At 34.5% G+C, this 12,982-nt stretch overlaps 1 protein-coding gene across 1 annotated transcript in view; it reads left to right on the forward strand.

The window, feature by feature from the left end:
* Window positions 1-1,000: 1,000 nt before the first annotated feature.
* The window catches only part of LOC127455875 (FERM domain-containing protein 4A-like), a 239,314-nt gene continuing 227,332 nt past the window's right edge, over window positions 1,001-12,982 (forward strand). The window contains exon 1 of the mRNA XM_051724022.1: window positions 1,001-1,286. Within this exon, the coding sequence (XP_051579982.1) occupies window positions 1,242-1,286 (45 nt within the window). The 5' untranslated portion in view covers window positions 1,001-1,241. The remainder of the gene's footprint in view (window positions 1,287-12,982) is intronic.

A 12,982-nucleotide genomic window follows, 5' to 3' on the forward strand; every position in this document is an offset into this window, starting at 1 on the left:
TTTTAAAATTATTTATATAAATAAATATGCTAAAAGTAAATAAAGGAACTGCATGCTTGAAAGCTGCCTTAGACAGGATTTTATTCAATAACATTTGGAGACTTCAAATCCCTTTATTAATTTTTTTGTGTTATTTTTTGGATCTTGCACCCACATTTATATTTGTTTGGATGTGCATGCCATTTTTCAATATTTTTATGTAATGAAATATCCAAATTCAATAAAGGCAGTTTTATTTTTTTATCATGTATGTCTTGGAATCTTTTTATTTTATTTTTTATGATTTAAACCTTCCCTAGCTAAGATGCGCCTTCTACACCTGTTTATTTTTTTACTTTTGAGCAGACCAAATTAATTTGGAAATGTTTTTTAATATAATTTATGTTTGTTGCACAAAGGTTACGGGATGAGTTGCATGCTGAAGTTTAATACTAAGCTATAGGGGTTTGCATGAGCGATAGTAATAGTGATGCTTGCCTTAAACACCACAAATTATTCGTATGCATTATTAATTTTCTCTTTTCATCAATGTGAAGTGATGCTACTCTTGTAGCTGCCTATTGGCACTTACAAATCAGTTCATTTAGAGAAAGAAAAAGTGTGTGTGTGTGTGTGTGTGTGTGTGTGTGTGTGTGTGTGTGTGTGTGTTTGCTCCTATTCTTGCCTCATGATGCTTGATACTGTATGATTTCTGTGTTCATTGATGGGTGGGCATGCTCTCTCTCTGTGTTTGGTTTTATCAGACAGATTTGTGAACGTGAGAGCGCGTGTGTGTCTGCAGTGCTGCTTAGTCATTTGGAACGGCTGTATGTGTGTGTGAGTGTGTAAGTGTGACGGAGAGAGAGTGTGTGTGTCCGTCCCAGCTCCCAGTCCTCAGGGAGGAGGGCGTCTAACAGGCTGTCTGAGATCAAAGAAGAGACATTTCATTTGGATGAAGGTCGGAGCATGAACATTGCATTGGGAATGCTGAACGGAAGGAAGACGTCTAGCAGAGAGTAAGGAAACATTGTGGCAACGTACGACTACTGGAACGCGTGGCATTTAGGAAAGTATTGTCATAGAAAGCAAACGACTGCTGGAGAGACGGTGTCCTGAGAAAGAGTGGCCCATACGTTACCTGAACGTTGACTTAACATTGCCTGGAAAATTTTTGTGGGTGTAGTAGAGCGTGAGGGTTGTCTTAAGGGTTTCAGTGCGATAACTTGAACGTTACTTCAAGGTTTGTTTGCAGTAAAGACATCATGGCAGTGCAACTGATGCCTGAATCTGCCGTCTGCCTTCTTATGGTGAGTACAGTGCTCCGAACACCAACTCAACACACAGGTGGGGTTTGACTTCTATGAACTGTCCATCACATTTGACCTAATGGATGTAACTGCTGCTTTAGTCTTTCTTTCATGCACAAACACACATAGACATACACAAGAGCAGCAGGAGCACGTGCACTCTGCAGCACTGCCACCGAATGCTGACCGAAGTGCAGACACAAACATGCTACATTGCAGCAAAAAAAAAAAAAAAAACCCTAACAGGTGCCCTTACATCAGCATACAGTAACGTACCCTCGCTGTGTGTCCAGCTGTAGTACTACTGCTTCAGTTTCATGATTCAGATGAAAGCTGACTATTGAGAATGCCACATTTGCAGAGAGTGTGCTATTCAAACAGTGGGGTCTTATGGGCTCCTCATTAATAGTGCTATTGGTTTCACTGACTTTGTGCTGTTTAGGTGTGTGTGTGAGCTTATGTTTGTTGTGTTCGACCTCTTTTTCAATCTGAAAAGGGTGTGAATTGTGTGAAATCAGGTGGATGATGATTATCGATTGTGTTTGCACCTGTTCTGACACAATATATTGAGCTTTGCTGTGCTTTTGAAAGGTTTGCAATGCTTGAATTGACTCTTGACTTGATGCTTGAATTGCAATGCTTGACTGTATCTAAACAAATATTGTGATTCAGAGATAGTGTTATAGCCTGGTATGAGATCACCTTTGGTAGAAAGACAAGGAGAAAGCATGTTCCTGCCCCACCCCTCTACCGTACCTGTAACAGCTGTCTGTCTCCATGGTGATAGGCCATGGCTCCTTCTGACATGTGGAGAGAGGAAGAGAGAGAGAGAGAGAGAGAGACAGCGATATAGCAAAGTACTGAGCAAATAAGCCTTCATCTTCCATTACTCATTTTCTTTTATCCCTTTCTACCACCTATGACAGATGGGGTCAAAATACCTTGGCATCAAATCCAAATCTTTAATTGCTTTGGAATATCCATCCATCCAGTCGTTTTATCGTTCATTCTATTGTTCGCTTCATAGTCCTTTTATTTTTTGTTCTATTGTTTTTATCGTTCGTTCTATCGTTTGTTCTAATGTTTTTTTTTATTGTTCTATCATTTTTATTGTTCGTTCTACTGTTCGTTCCATCGTTCAATCCATCGTTCTGTCGTTCATTCTTTCAATTTTATTTTATCGTTCGTTCTATCGTTAATTCAGTCGTTCTGTAGTTCAATCTATTGTTCTTTCTGATGTTCTATCATTCTTGTTATCGTTTGTGGTTCTGTTGTTTGTTCCGTCATTCGATTCATAGTTGTTTTTATCGTTCATTTTATCGTTCGTTCTACCGTTCACTGTATTGTGCGTTCTATAGTTTTTTTTTTGTTTGTTCTATTGTTTGTTTTATTGTTAGTTTTTATCGTTGATTTTATCGTTCAGTCTATTGTCCGTTCCATATTTAGTTTTATTATTCATTCTATTATTTTTATCATTAAGTTTATCGTTCGTTCTATCACTTGTTCTGTCATTTTTTTAAATTGATTTTTCTTTGGTTTTTATCGTTCATTTTATCATTCTATTGCTTGTTTTATCATTCATTTTTATCGTTCTTTCTGTCTTTTGTTTTATCGTTCATTCTCTCGTTTTTATTGTTTATTTTATCGTTCATTCTATTGTCCATTGCATAGTTAGTTTTATTAATCGTTCTATTGTTTTTATCTTTCATTTTATCGTTCGTTCTACCGTTCACTGTATTGTGCGTTCTATAGTTTTTTATTGTTTGTTCTATTGTTTGTTTTATCATTTGTTTTTATCGTTCTTTCGTCGTTTGTTTTATTGTTCATTCTATCATTCTATTGTTTGTTCTATCATTCATTTTTATCATTCTCTCATTTGTTTTATCGTTCATTCTATCATTCTATTGTTTGTTTTATCATTCGTTTTTATCATTCTTTCTGTCGTTTGTTTTATCGTTCATTCTCTCATTTTTATTGTTTATTTTATCGTTCATTCTATTTTTCATTGCATAGTTAATTTTATTATTCGTTCTATTGTTTTTATCATTCATTTTATCGTTCATTCTACAGTTCATTGTATTGTTCATTTCTATTGTTTGTTCTATGGTTTTTATTGTTCCTTCCATCGTTCATTCCATCATTTTACTGTTTGTTCTTTCAATTTTATTGTTTATTTTATCGTTCTTTCTATCGTTCATTCAGTTGTTCTCTAGTTCAATCTATTGTTCTTTATTATGTTCTGACATTTGTATTCTTGTTCTATTGTCTATTCCACCATTTGTTTCATAGTTTGTTTTATTGTTCATTCTATTGTTTTTATCATTCTTTCCACCGTTGACTTTATTGTTCGTTCTACTTTTCATTCCATCATTCATTCTATCATTCATTTTTCAATTTGAGTGTTTATTTTATCGTTCGTTCTATCCTTAATTCAGTCGTTCTGTAGTTCAATCTATTGTTCTTAATGAGGTTCTGTCATTCGTATTATCGTTTCGTTCTCGTTCTATAGTTCTATAGTCTGTTCTATCATTCGTTCCATAGTTTTTATTATTCGCTCTGATCATTTTATCGTTCGTTCTACCATTCAATGTATTGTTCGTTCTGCTGTTGGTTCCATCATTCATTCCATTGTTCTATTGGTCATTCTTTCAATGTTATTGTTTATTTTATTTTATCGTACGTTCTATTGTTCATTCAATCGCTCTATAGTTTATTCTGTTGTTCGTTCTGTTGTTCTATCATTTGTTTTATTGTTTGTTCTCTCGTTCTATAGTTCTGTTGTCTGTTCCATCATTCGTTCCATCGTTTGTTGTATTGTTCGTTCTGTTGATTTCATCATGCATTTTATCATTCGTTCTACCATTCATTATATTATACGTTCTATCATTCATTCTATCGTTTGTTCTATCGTTCATGTTATCGTTTGTTCTCTCATTCTATAGTTCTGTTATTAGTTCTATCATTCTTTTTATTGTTTGTTTTATCATTCCTTTTATCGTTCTGTTAGCTTTATTCATTTTATCATTCATTCTATCGTTTGTTCTATTGGTTGTTCTTTCAATCTATAGAGTGAGTTGAGTACATATTTCACCCCAAAATCTAAAGAAAGAAATATGTAATTATACTTTTCGTAAAGAAAATGTGGCCTCTTTTAGGATGACACTTTTTTTTGTGTGTGTGTTGTGAATTTATTTTTATAACATTTAAGCTTTCATTACTGTAATGCTAACAATATATTTATTACCATTTAAATTGTAAAGTATTTATACAACATTGGAGGATTTTGTACTGAATAATTGTAATTTATGCTGATTTAAATAAAAATAAATATGTATATATATTATATATATTTACCATAATACAATAAAAAATTACTCTTACACTACTGCAATGAGAATATAATGAGAATTATCTTTGAGAATTCTGTGAATTACAAAAAAAAATAAAAATAAATAAAAGTAAGTTTCGTCGTTGTCTTAAGTAATGTAACAATGCTAAAATTCTTAACGGTCCTAAATTAGATTACATTTTCTTCATGCAAAATTTTGATTTTGATTTGATTTTTGGGTGAAATGTGACCTGGGCATACCTTTTAAGTCCCATGGACCTTGTCAAGTTAAAAGCATTTAAGTTGTGCATTCTCTCTCTTTCTTTCTCTTTCAGTTATTAAAAATTGTTGCTAGAACGCCAGGACGTTAAGAAATGATTCACACATACACATTCACACATGCGTCATATAATTCCCATTCCAAATATAGACAGCTAAACATGTACTGTATCCATAATGGCGCTTTCATCTTCCCCTGTTTTTAAGGCAAAAAATATTGCATTGCCTTCATATAATGTCTTCATTACCACATCCTCATTGAGTGTATGTTTTATGAAAACAAAGTGCACGTTCAAGTACATATCTTTTTAATGCTGAAGCTGTGGTAACATGAAATACTAACAGGAGTTTGGGCTGCCTTTGCCTGCAGATGAATATTAATGATGTATCTGCAGCAAACATTAATATTTTAGTCAGAACATTAATTAAGATGCTTGACATTTGTAAGATGGCAACAAACCACAATAAAATACGAAAACAGATCCATGGGAGAAACTGTGGATGGAGAACCAGTTCATATGTTTGGAAGGGAATACTAGCTTACTGCTTTCCGAATACTGTGCGGAATAATCTGTATACATCAATTTATTTATTTATTTTTAAATAGTGAGACAATAGTCATTATTCTTTGACAGACGTTTAAAAACTCACTATGTTTCTCACATGACGTTGTATGCAAAGGTGTTTCTTCAGCTTCAGGAGATTTCATGTCCCAGGGGTTAAGTTTTATTAAAACAAATATATATATATATTTTTTTATTTTAAGTTATATGAAGGTCACATTAAAATGATCTTGGAAACGTTTTACCAGTCCTTTATCATTTATTTTTGGTACTTTTTAAATGCTTTTATTGTAAACTTGTCCCAGACCCAGACATCCAATATTAAACTTTAAAAAATCATTATAAAAATACAAACTATTGCATGTTTAATATTATTATAATCTAAACAAAGAGTAAAATAAACTATTTCAATATTTATTGTTTGAATATTATTTTTATTGATTTTTAAAAAATTACGACAGTCTGACAGTTGTGGCGTTGGGCACATTATCCTGCTGAAAGAGGCCACTGCCATCAGGGAATACCATTGCTATGAAGGGGTGTACCTGGTCTGCTACGATGTTTAGGTAGTTTGCACGTGTCAAATTGGCATCCACATGAATGGCTGGACCCAGGGTCTCCCAGTAGAACATTGCCCAGAGCATCACACTCCCTCCACCGGCTTGTCGTCTTCCCACAGTGCATCCTGGTGTCATCGGACCAGGCGACCTTCTTCCACAGCTCCACGGTACAGTTCCGAAGCTCGTCTGGCCATAACAGTTTGGCCCTTGTCAGTCGCTCAGGTCTATACTCCTGCCCATTTCTCCTGCATTCAACACGTTGACTACACGAACTGATTGTTCGCTTACCATCTAATCACTTCACCTGTGAGTGGTCATAATATTTTGACTTATCTGTGTATAAACGAGCATGGTTTGAACTGAATTACATTAAAATATCTGCATATATATTTATACTGTATATACAGGTAAATGCATATATGTTTATGTAATATGTTTGATTGCAATAATGCATCATTTATGGATTTATGTCACAATATTGGCTGATAATTCCCAGGCGATGGCATGCCCTGCCGTCCCACACCACATGCGGTTCCTGTTTTGACCCATCTGTTCAATTGCAATGGTTACAATAATGGTATACGACCACACCTATCTGCTCCTCCTCAGCGATCTTGGTGGCATCGGACTAAATCAGTTTTCCAAAACTATGAATGTGTGTGAGGTTTAGAAATTGCACTGCACTGACCCATGTCCTCTGCTTTAGCCACAAATCTTATTTATTTGAGTGCATAGATACACAATACACACACACACACTCATATACTGCATATAATCTTAACTATTTGATATGACAGGTGCACAGATTAATTTTTTCCGGCACACACTTCTCTTTTCCATGAATGCTTTATTAGTTTCAGTATCCTGCTGTCATATCATGTTATTACCATATCATGTATTCACACACAATGACCTACTGACTGCCCGACTGTAAGCTTTCATTCTGGGAAAAAATTATCCTTATTGAAACAGAATGTGCTAAGAAGCAGCAGATTCATGCACCATGCTCTGCCATCAACCCATATCATATCATAGTCTTATCTGTCTGAGATCCTCTGGGATATTCGGTAGAGCTCTGTGACCATCAGAATCTCATTACAGTCAGACTGCTGATAGTGGCTTTAAATGCGGTCTGGTTTGGCTAGCATTTCTGTTTGCATCATGTGCTTTTGTAGTTTGAATTAGCAATGAATTAGCATGAACAATAAGGAATATTTAGGATAACTGAATGGTTGGTAAAATAATTTTGAGTACTTATATTACTATTTATAAAAATGTCAGTGGTTATTTTGCTTGTAGTCCATGAAATTAACAATGTTTCCAAATAACACGTCTTTAGCAAGTCTATTGCATTGTTGCTGCATTTTCAGAGCTCTATTATTGAGGTTATTAATTGTTGTTGTTATTATTATTATGGTACCGCTTTACTATAAGGTTGTATTTTGTTTTAAATTAGTTAGTGCAGTTAAGAACTAATAATGAACAATAATTTTACACCATTTATTAATAACATGCATGCAATTTATATAGTATAATTTGCATTTAAAATCTTTTTGTACACAATGTGTTGCATGCATGCATTTTTTAAAATACAAATATTTTCATAAAATACAGAAAGATATTCTCACCTTTTTCTCCCAATGTGGAATGCCCAATTTCCAATGTGCTCTAAGTCTTCGTGGTGGCGTAGTGACTCGCCTCAATCCGGGTGGTGGAGGACGAATCTCAGTTGCCTCCGCGTCTGAGACCGTCAATCCACGCATCTTATCACGTGGCTTGTTGAGCGTGTTACCGTGGAGACGTAGCGCGTGTGGAGGCTCGCGCTATTCTCCGCGGCATCCACGCACAACTCACCACACGCCCCACCGAGAGCGAGAACCACATTATGGTGACCACGAGGAGGTTACCCCATGTGACTCAACCCTCCCTAGCAACCGGGCCAATTTGGTTGCTTAGGAGACCTGGCTGGAGTCACTCAGCACACTCTGGATTCGAAAATGTGGATTTTCATCCAATTAATCAAAGTAATAAATGATTTATTGACATTCAAAATAATTGTTAGTTGCTTCCCTAAAAAGTTGCATATGTTAACATTAATGCAAGATGAACTAACATTAACTTAAAATGAACAATAATATTTAGATAAATTAACATTAACCAAAAATAATAAAATGCGTAAAGTTTATTGTTCCACTCAAAAAAAATAATTGTAAGATTTACGCATTTCAATTTCATAACAAAATTTCATCAAATTAAACTGAGTAATCTTTCACAAAATAAAATACAATAAATAAATAAAAAAAAAACTAAATATTTCAATTTTAATCAGTTTAATTTAGTTAAAAATTACACATTTGAATTTGATGGAATTTTGTTTTGAAATTGAAATGCGTAAATCTTAAAAATAGGCTAAACTATTTTTATTGTTTTTTTTATCATAATAATTGAGTGGTTTAAATTGTCCAGCTGCTTCCAAACTGAGGTCAAACAGAGTTTGTTAAAATTTAAAATAAATAAATAAATAAATAACTACATGCAATTTATATTGTATCATTTGCATTTTAAATCTTTTTTGTACACAGTGTATGCTATATATTTATTTATTTTTTTCAATAAAAATATTTTCATAAAGTATTGAAATAAAATTTGGTTACCATTATTACTTTTGAACAGAATTTGTATATTAGAGTCAAATTTGCTTTTTGGGGGGTTGGCATACTGACACAGGCTCTGACAGTCTCTGCAGTGCAATACTCAAAGGCTAAGGAGATTACAGTCAAACATAACAAGGACACTTTCCAAAAAAAAAAAAAAAAAGAAATCTCTCTCCCTGTTTCCTATTCTAACCTCTCTTCCAGCCTTCTGTCTCTCAAGATAAGCTGCATACCATGGCAAAATAATTGCTGCATGATGAAGAATGTTAGGTGTATTTCGTCCTTTTAAAGGACATTTTTGCGTAAAATAATCACTGTTTCCTGACCTTGAGTTTTAGCATTTTTAGTATTTGGCAATTAAGTGTTGCAGTGGCAGAGGTGATGAGAAAAATGTCATAAGTGTGGGGAAAAACACACCAGCATTAAACAAACATCCTCCAAACATATTCCCATGAATTTTTTATTATTTGAACACGTGCCTTTAGTGGCAGATCTTTAGAAATGTAACCGTATCCAAGGGCAAATTTTGACTAGTATTTAGGTTTGTGTTAATGACTTACAGAAGCAAAGCGATGCATATTATAATATGTCATAGAAATGTTTTTAAACATGAAAGAGAAAGCATTAAAGTTACTTATTGGAGTCCCTTTACCATGGCAATCATCATAGTTTTCACAACATAATTTGATTTTTTTCTCACCTTAACATGCCACACAATTTGAAGTTTCATTCACATTTTGTCAAAAAGTACCCTGTTTACTATAGTGAGGGGTAGCAAGCAAACCTACTCGACCTGCTCAGGTGTTGGTTGCTCTGTCTGACCAACTCTTCAGAGAGAAGCAATTAAATGGTCTATGGAGAGCTGTTAGGATGAGCGAGCATTCACTTTTATCTCTTGTGTTTATTATTTTATAACCTCTTTGTCTTACATGGCAGCATTATGGGCTGTAGTGCCATGCTGGAGAGATACCGTTGTTTATTGAAACATTTTACAAGAGGATCATTTATAAAATAACTGCTGATGCTGGGAATAGTTTGTCAGCCACTCTATAACATTTCAATTTTGCAAAGTGTCTTATGTTTTATAGTAACTATAAAAGACAAACTTTCTTTGGCTTTCTAACCAGAAAGACACATCCATTGCCCACCCATAGGCCATTCACAGATCGTCTGATGCAAATTGCTCACAAAAGTGCAAATCACCAGTTCAAGTCTTATTGGCTGGCTTTATGCAACTTATTGGTGTCGGGTGGGTTTGTATCAGTCCATTTAAAATTGTGTACACAATCAAGGTTATTACTGTTAATGAAAACAATTACTAAGACTAAAACGAGCAATGAAAAAAAATATTTGTTTCTCTATCACATCTCATCACAATATACAGATCTGAAATGTAGGTGGTGCTCTAACGCATTTTAGCCCTCACAGATGTGCTCGTCCATAGACATTCAGTCTAATTTTCAGTTCATGCACCACACTGGTTATTGCATCGAAAATCTTGGCCTCTGAGTGGACTAGAAGCTCAGTCTAGGTGCTGAGATCCTTCCCTTTGCGAATATGTATATACAGTACTGTGCAAAAGTTTTAGGCACATAAGATGCTTCACAAAATCATTTGTCTTAAGATGGTTATTTATATCTTCAGCTTTAGTGTGTCAGTATGAATATAAATGTTAGACTCCCAAACATTACTTTTGTAAATAGAAAAGATTAGAATAGAAGAACAGGGAGCCCTGCAACAGATGTCATGGCCCCCACAGAGCCCCCCACTGAACATCGTGTCAGTCTGAGATTACATAAAGAGACAGAAGCAATTGAGACAGATATAAATAGATAGAAGAACTGTGGTGAAGATGCTTGTAACATCCTATCTGCCAACAACCAAGAAAAACTGTGTCCAGGTGTATCCAGGAGAATTGGGGCTGTTTTAAAGGCAAAGGTGGTCACACCAAATATTGATTTAACTTTTTTATGTTTACTGGACTTTGTATGATGTTAATTGATAAATGAAAACTATTTATGGCATTATTTTTTGAAGACATCCTCACTATGCAACATTTTTCACAAGTGCCTAAAACTTTTGCACAGTACTGTGTATGTGTGCATATTTTTCTGATGATTTGTTTTGCATGCTTTTCCTTCTGGATGGCATATTTTGTTCTGGACATTTAAGATATAACATTGGACTATTTAGCCAAGCAAGCTCACAGATAAATAAAGAATGGCTCATTTAATTTTTTTTTGTTGTTGTTTTTTTTTTAAACTCCCTAAGGTAAAATCAGATATAAAGTTTTCAGCTATTTGGGGCTAATAGCAGAAGTGATCGATACATACACTGTATTGGATGTCTTACGAAATCTTTCGAACTGTGGTATTAGGGCGACAAAATAAACTATACAGTGACATTCCTGAGAATGAGACCTTTCATTTGATATATGACTTATCTATTTAGGTGCTATATGAATTAATTCTATTTTCATATAAATATTTCTACCCCATTACCTCTAGGGGGCGCTCATTCTCAACGCGAATGTTCTGAGGCCTTATTTTGTTATTTTATGTAACATAAAGGATACCTTATATGACTGACTTATGTATACGGGGACTTTAACGTTTTAAACGAAAACTTTTTTCAGGATATAGCGCCCACTTTGGACCCGCCGGTGGGTCCATAGGGTTTAAGGGGTCTTTTATATTAAGTGTCATCACATAATATTCAGAACACTTTACAATTAGGTCCTTTATGATAACAAAATTACATGCATTAGATGTCATGAATTATCAAAGAACATATATATATATATTGCATTTATAAATCTTGGTCAGTGGTGATTCATAAATTTACTATTGTCCATTGCAGTTAGTTCATAATGCAATAATGTTAACAGAGACAATATATTAACAATCTTTTAATGTTAAAAATATGCTAGTATATGTTAGAATTAACATTAAGACTATTAAAATAAAAACTATTTATGCACCATTAAAACTAAATGAAATTAAACTGAAATTTAAAACCAAAACACAAAACGAAATCCAAATAAAAACTAGTGACATTTTCAAAACTATAATACAGTAGGTATAGATTAAAATATTATACAGTAGCTAGCTATTATATTATAACTATAATAGGTGCCAGGCTGCTGCAATGAGTGCTTTTGAGTGACAAATAATGACTGAATTTGCCAAAGTTTGTGAGGTTCATGTGGCATTAGGAAAATATTTACAATTTTGTTAGACACTTTGTTAGACATCACCTGGTGATGTCACCTGTATGTTAGGTCTATTGTACAGTAAGCACAGTACATTAAATGTAATAAGTCCTTCATTAAAGCAGCACAGAGCACTGTGTCTTCATTACAGCAGTAGGCAGTCTGTTCACTCACACATACACACTCACATACAAAGTTAATGGAGAGGAATGATGCCTCTCTCTCTCTCACTGATACAGCACAGCACTTGAATCTGCACTAACCTCATTAAACTGACTGTGTACGGAGCATGAATGGAAAAATTAGGTTTGAGATGCGCACATGCAAGATCAGAGCCACACATACATCAGATGTCTCTGCCACATTCACTCTTAATCACGTTAGAGCTCATTACGGTGTTGGCCTTCTGTTGTTTGGCTTTATAGATGATGTCACCCCTGTGTCAGTGTGTTCACATTTATCTCTGATATATTGAGGTCAGTGGAGCATAACACCTTTCCAACAGGACATCCATCACTGTATACTTCACTAAGAGAAAAACCATTCTGTTTGTCTGACTGCAAGTTATCGTTATTTAAAGGAAGAGTACACTCCAAAAATTATGACTTTATTTCTTTCATGACTTTCTGTCAAGCTCCAAAAATGACTGAACAAAACAAATCTCATTCAAATACATTAACTCATCATATGCCAATCTAAAGCTATTGTATTGCTTCAGGAGACTTAGAATATAGTGCACAAGGTACATACAGCAGACTACTTTAATTGTACTTTTATGGAGCTGTTTTGTCATTGTTGAAGCTCAACAGCCCCCTTTCGAATTTACTTTGATTGTGTGGAAAAGAGCCAGAACATTCTGTAAAATAACACATAGGGGATAGAATTGACATGAGGGGTTATTCCATATCAAATCAACCAAATTTCAGAATCTACCCCAGCTGATTTGTGTGTGTGTGTGTGTGTGTGTGTGTGTGTGTGTGTGTGTGTGTGTGTGTGTGTGTGTGTGTGTGTGTGTGTGTGTGTGTGTGTGAGAATACATTTTCTATAGAAAAATAAACCTAAAGGATGATGAAATGCAAAATATGAAATGTCAAGGATCAA

This window comes from Myxocyprinus asiaticus, chromosome 18 (assembly GCF_019703515.2).
Source record: "Myxocyprinus asiaticus isolate MX2 ecotype Aquarium Trade chromosome 18, UBuf_Myxa_2, whole genome shotgun sequence".
Lineage (NCBI taxonomy): Eukaryota > Metazoa > Chordata > Actinopteri > Cypriniformes > Catostomidae > Myxocyprinus > Myxocyprinus asiaticus.